This window comes from Penaeus chinensis, chromosome 26, assembly GCF_019202785.1.
Source record: "Penaeus chinensis breed Huanghai No. 1 chromosome 26, ASM1920278v2, whole genome shotgun sequence".
Classification (NCBI taxonomy): domain Eukaryota; kingdom Metazoa; phylum Arthropoda; class Malacostraca; order Decapoda; family Penaeidae; genus Penaeus; species Penaeus chinensis.
The window spans coordinates 15,180,527-15,185,526 of NC_061844.1; the positions used below are offsets into that span (position 1 = coordinate 15,180,527).

The 5,000-nt window shown below is 43.2% G+C and overlaps 1 protein-coding gene across 3 annotated transcripts in view; it reads right to left on the bottom strand.

Annotated features, from left to right (window-relative positions):
* LOC125038951 (peroxisomal targeting signal 1 receptor-like) overlaps positions 1–5,000 on the bottom strand; it is a 27,717-nt gene that overhangs the window by 5,555 nt on the left and 17,162 nt on the right. For all 3 annotated transcript variants that reach the window (XR_007116088.1, XM_047632653.1, XM_047632652.1), the window contains exons 6-12: positions 4,729–4,858; positions 3,116–3,308; positions 2,524–2,690; positions 1,700–1,914; positions 945–1,044; positions 648–745; positions 259–427 (exon numbers count right to left, since the gene is read on the bottom strand). Coding sequence is in view for 2 of the 3 variants with exons in the window: in XM_047632653.1 (XP_047488609.1) it covers positions 259–427; positions 648–745; positions 945–1,044; positions 1,700–1,914; positions 2,524–2,690; positions 3,116–3,308; positions 4,729–4,858 (1,072 nt within the window). In the remaining variant the exon portion in view is untranslated. The remainder of the gene's footprint in view (positions 1–258; positions 428–647; positions 746–944; positions 1,045–1,699; positions 1,915–2,523; positions 2,691–3,115; positions 3,309–4,728; positions 4,859–5,000) is intronic.

Sequence of the window (5,000 nt, forward strand, 5' to 3'; positions counted from 1 at the left end):
AACTCAATCATGCTCTAGACATTTCACCAGATCCTTTTTTAGAGAAGAAGAATGAACAACAAAGCATATACATAAGAATTCATTAAAAAAAAATCAAATGAAGGAAATACAAGGTAAAACATAAAAATATATTTAATATAAATCCCAATTAGTAAACAGCAGAAATATCAAGAAGTGTGGAAAGAGTCTGCGTGAGGAACCGTTCATATAAATTAGGCAGTCAGTGTGGGGCAGGGGTTTGAGGGGTAGGAGCCTTACCTTCGGCCGGACACTCAAGGCTGCCTGAAAGCAGTCAAGGGCCTTGTCGTACTCGCCTGTCAGGTTGAAGAGCACACCAAGGCCACACTGCACATCCGCATCAATATTCTCACTTGGCCGCTGATTAGCAGCAGCCAGATAGAGGTCTTGCACCTCCTGGATCAGTGCTCTGGAGAAAGGGATGGACAGCTATTTTATGTAATAAGACAGATAGAGAAATATTTGCATCAATGAATAAATGCATACACTTAAAATATCCATTAATTAATTTGTACTTCTTTAATGTCAATTTAAAACATTACTATAATAAACGCCACAGATTTTTTGGTAAGTAAATGTAATTTGATCGAATGACATTCATGCAGTAGCTTATAAAGCCTATCGCTTACCTTGGAGCAAGTGTTGATGTCATCAACTTCGACTTCCTTTGTGACGTATCACCCTTCGGGACTAACTGGGCATACTCAGGATTAGTGCGAATCCACTCCTAAAAAGAGGAAAATAAAATGAGAGAGAGAAAAAATTATTCTTGTGTTCCCTGACCAACAGATATTTGTCTTCCACTATCTGAAAACCCTAAAATTAAAGTCTTAAATCAGCTAAAAATAAGATTTTACATAAAGTTTAATTTTCATCTATCTTTCTATTTTTGAAAAACATTCTCTGTACAATGATATACTTTTTACCTTGAGTGCATTACAAGCCAGCGTCTGGTAAGATTCATTAGTATATGAAGTCGCTAAAGCCATCCAAGCCACACTGTTATTTTGGTCAAGTTCTACACATCTGACAAAAAAAGAAAGAGAAAGCAATTATATTCAATGTGGGTATCCAAAAAAGAAAAAGTGAGAGAAGGAGCAAAAGGGGTAGGCAGAGAGAGAGAGGCAGAGAGAGAGAGGCAGAGAGAGAGAGAGAGAGAGAGAGAGAGAGAGAGAGAGAGAGAGAGAGAGAGAGAGAGAGAGAGAGAGAGAGAGAGAGAGAGACGGGAGAGAAGACAGGAGAGAGAAAGACGGGAGAGAAGACAGGAGAGAGAGAGAGAGACGGCAGAGAGAGAGAGACGGAAGAGAGAGACGAAAGAGAGAGAGACAGGAGACAGAGAGAGAAAAAAGTTAACATATATGTATGAGGTACAATTTTTTACCATTCCATCCCCTCTATTTAGTTGATTATTAGCCCTCCAGCATCTTGCACTCTTCCCCAGTCTCAGTGCAAAACGCAGTAAGCCTTGTTTAAACCTGCATCTCCCTGACTTGCCTCTCAGCTGCTTATCCTAACCTACCTGCCCACTCCTGCCCTTCTAAAGGTTCTAGTACCCTCCTTGAACTTTTCCTTTTCAATATTTGGTATATATTTGATATTATGAACATGAGAGACACATTAGCTGGTTTAGAAAATTATGCCTTTTTGTCCTCTGGCCATCCTTCCTGTTCGCTTGACTCACCTCCTCAGGGCGGATATTGCAGCAGGGTCCTGCTCATTTTCCGCATGGGCGGCCCCAAGCAGCAGCCACGTTTCAGGGTTCTGTGGATTCTGCTGTGCGGCAGCCTCAAAGAGGAGCACAGCTGAGGGAAGGTCTCCCGCCTCCAGGCACTTTTTGCCTTCTGTCAAGGGGTCCGGATGGTCCTTCAGGGGGTTGTCCTCCTCAAATTTATAGTCCTGCAAGTCACCCAAAAATTCAGAGGTGAGTTTGGGCATGCTGGCTATCCCTTCAGGAGAAAGGCTTTTAAGAAAGGCAGGGGGATTATTTCATGATAAAAACAAGGAGCCCAGTTTAAAATCACCTTACATCTCTTTAAGAAGGCTTGATACTGATGTTGATAACAAATATTCTCTGTTATCAAAAGTAGAGAAAAAGTGATAGCAAAATGAGACTGATATTAAGCACACAAACAAACAAATAAAAATGAAAACAACATAAGACATACAAAACAAAACTGAAAACAACAAAACAAACAATCAAACACAAAAGCACAACACACACACACACACACACACACACACACACACACACACACACACACACACACACACACACACGCACACATATAAATACATACACACACACACACACACACACACACACACACACACACACACACACACACACACACACACACACACACACACACACACACGCACACATATATATACATACATACACACACACACACACACACACACACACACACACACACACACACACACACACACACACACACACACACACACACACACACACACACAGAACACAAGCCTCAATCCCACCTTGAAAGGCTCAAGTGAAGACGAACTGAATTCTGAGAGCCAAGGGTGTTCCTCCAAGTCGTCCTCGCGAGCCATCTTCTCCCACTCCTCCTTCAGGTTCTGCCAGAAATCCTCCCGCTCCTCGCTGCTCATCTTATCGCTGTCCACATTCACATGCTCAAGGGCACCTTTGTAAGGGGTGGCAGAAGAGAAGGATTTATTAACTTATTAGCACTCTTTTTCTTTCTGGATGAATTAGCTAATTAGCTGGCTTCACCTGATATCCCCATTTCCTTGAAATGTTGGGAAAGTTTTATTTCCTCTAAGTATTAATACCATTACTCCTTGCCGAATAAGCCATCTATGTGTAAGCAAAACTAATTCATTTAAGTCACTTAATAAAGAAAAGAAAAGAAAATCATTAAAGGAAATAATACGTATCACTCAAAAGTAAGCAAGAGGAAAGAGAAAAATGGGAGAAAATAAGAACCTAGTCATGAAAAAAAGGGAATGCAAAGAATCTCAGAAAGAGAGAGAGACTAATGAGAAAGACAAGTAGCAAGAAAAAGAACAGAAGAAATAAAGCAAAACCCCCAGATTCCTTCTGCTGTACCTAATCTCTGCGCTTGAGCAAACTCCTCGGCCCAGCGATCATGAGGCTGCTGCTGTTGTTGTCCCTTGGTGAATTCTGTACTCCAGGACTCAGCGGAGGTCCTGCTGCCGTTGGCCGAGAGGAACTCTTCCGTCCAGTCCTTGGAGACCTCGCCCTTCGACCCCTCCCCGAGCTTCCTGATGAATTTCATGAACTGCAAAATCATGAGAATGAAAAAAAGAAAAACAAAGGAAAAGAAAAAAAGGGGAGATAAAAATGCAGAAAATAAGAAAAAAATAGAAAAAAGAAAAAGACCCAGAAATTACAAATCTATATCTATGTATACACAAATAAATCTTACAATGTATCTCTAGCCTAAACAATGGTTCCCAACATAAGGAAAGCAAAAGAACCCAAACTAACGTTGGGAACTGCTGATCATGCAACCTGCCACCTTTGTAAATCAAATTTTGAAAATATGCTTTGAATAGGTAACCCAAATTAATAATATAATACTAATAATTATGACAATAATGAGAATAATAATTCCATACCACAATGGTAATAAAAAATAAAAAAATGGTTCTACATAAAAGGAAAAGAGATAACTACTTACAACAATACTTCTAATTATAATATCAATGATGATGATGATACTAATGGAGAAAAATATACAAATAATAAATAAACTGCGCGTATTAATATGCTGTAGAGTATTTCCTTATGAATGCCATGAATATTGAGAAAAGGGAAAAAAGAAAGAAAGAGAGAGAGAGAGAGAGAGGAGAGAGAGGGAGAGAGAGAGGGAGAGAGAGAGGGAGAGAGAGAGGGGAAGCGGATAGGGGAGGGAGGAAGAGAGGGGAGGGGAAGAGAGAGGAAGAGAGAGGAAGAGAGAGAAAGAGAGAGGAGAGAGAGGAGGGAGGGAGGGAGGGAGGGAGGGAGGGAGGGAGGGAGGGAGGAGAGAGAGAGAGAGAGAGAGAGAGAGAGAGAGAGAGAGAGAGAGAGAGAGAGAGAGAGAGAGAGAGAGAGAGAGAGAGAGAGAGAGAGGAGAGGAGAGGAGAGGGAGAGGAGAGGGAGAGGAGAGGAGAGGAGAGAGAGGGAGAGGGAGAGGGAGAGGGAGAGAGAGGGAGAGAGAGGGAGGGAGAGGAGGGAGGGAGAGAGAGAGAGAGAGAGAGAGAGAGAGAGAGAGAGAGAGAGAGAGAGAGAGAGAGAGAGAGAGAGAGAGAGAGAGAGAGAGAGAGAGAGAGGGGGAGGGAGGGGGAGGGGAGGGAGAGGGGAGGGGAGAGGGAGAGGGAGAGGGGGAGGGAGGGAGAGGGAGAGGGAGAGGGAGGGAGAGGGAGAGGGAGGGAGGGAGGGGGAGAGGAGGAGAGAGAGAGAGAGAGAGAGAGAGAGAGAGAGAGAGAGAGAGAGAGAGAGAGAGAGAGAGAGAGAGAGAGAGAGAGAGAGAGAGAGAGAGAGAGAGAGAGTGAGAGTGAGGGGGGGAGGGGAGGGGGAAGAGGGAGGGAGAGACAGACAGAAAGCCAGATAGTCACAGACTGAGAGACATATAGATACTAACAGAAAGATACACAGACACAGACAGACAGCCAAGAAGCGCAGATGCCCTCTCTCCCCCTTTCAACCAACCAACCAACCTCGGTGTTAGAAAACTTGGGATCGTCCACCGTCCCTAGAAGTTCGTTGGCTGTCCGGGCGAGCTCAGAGTCCTCCTGAGGGTTATATTCCTCTAGCCACTTGCTTGCCTCTGAGCTAGCTGCCTCATCTCTGAAACAAAGCTGAGGTGAGCATGGTATATGAAGAGGGAAATTTGTGATGCTACTCTCTTTGGTAAATGATTATAGATGCATGATAAATATTGCTAATCTTTGAGATTTGTTCTGTATGAACTGCTGGTAAGGTTACCTAA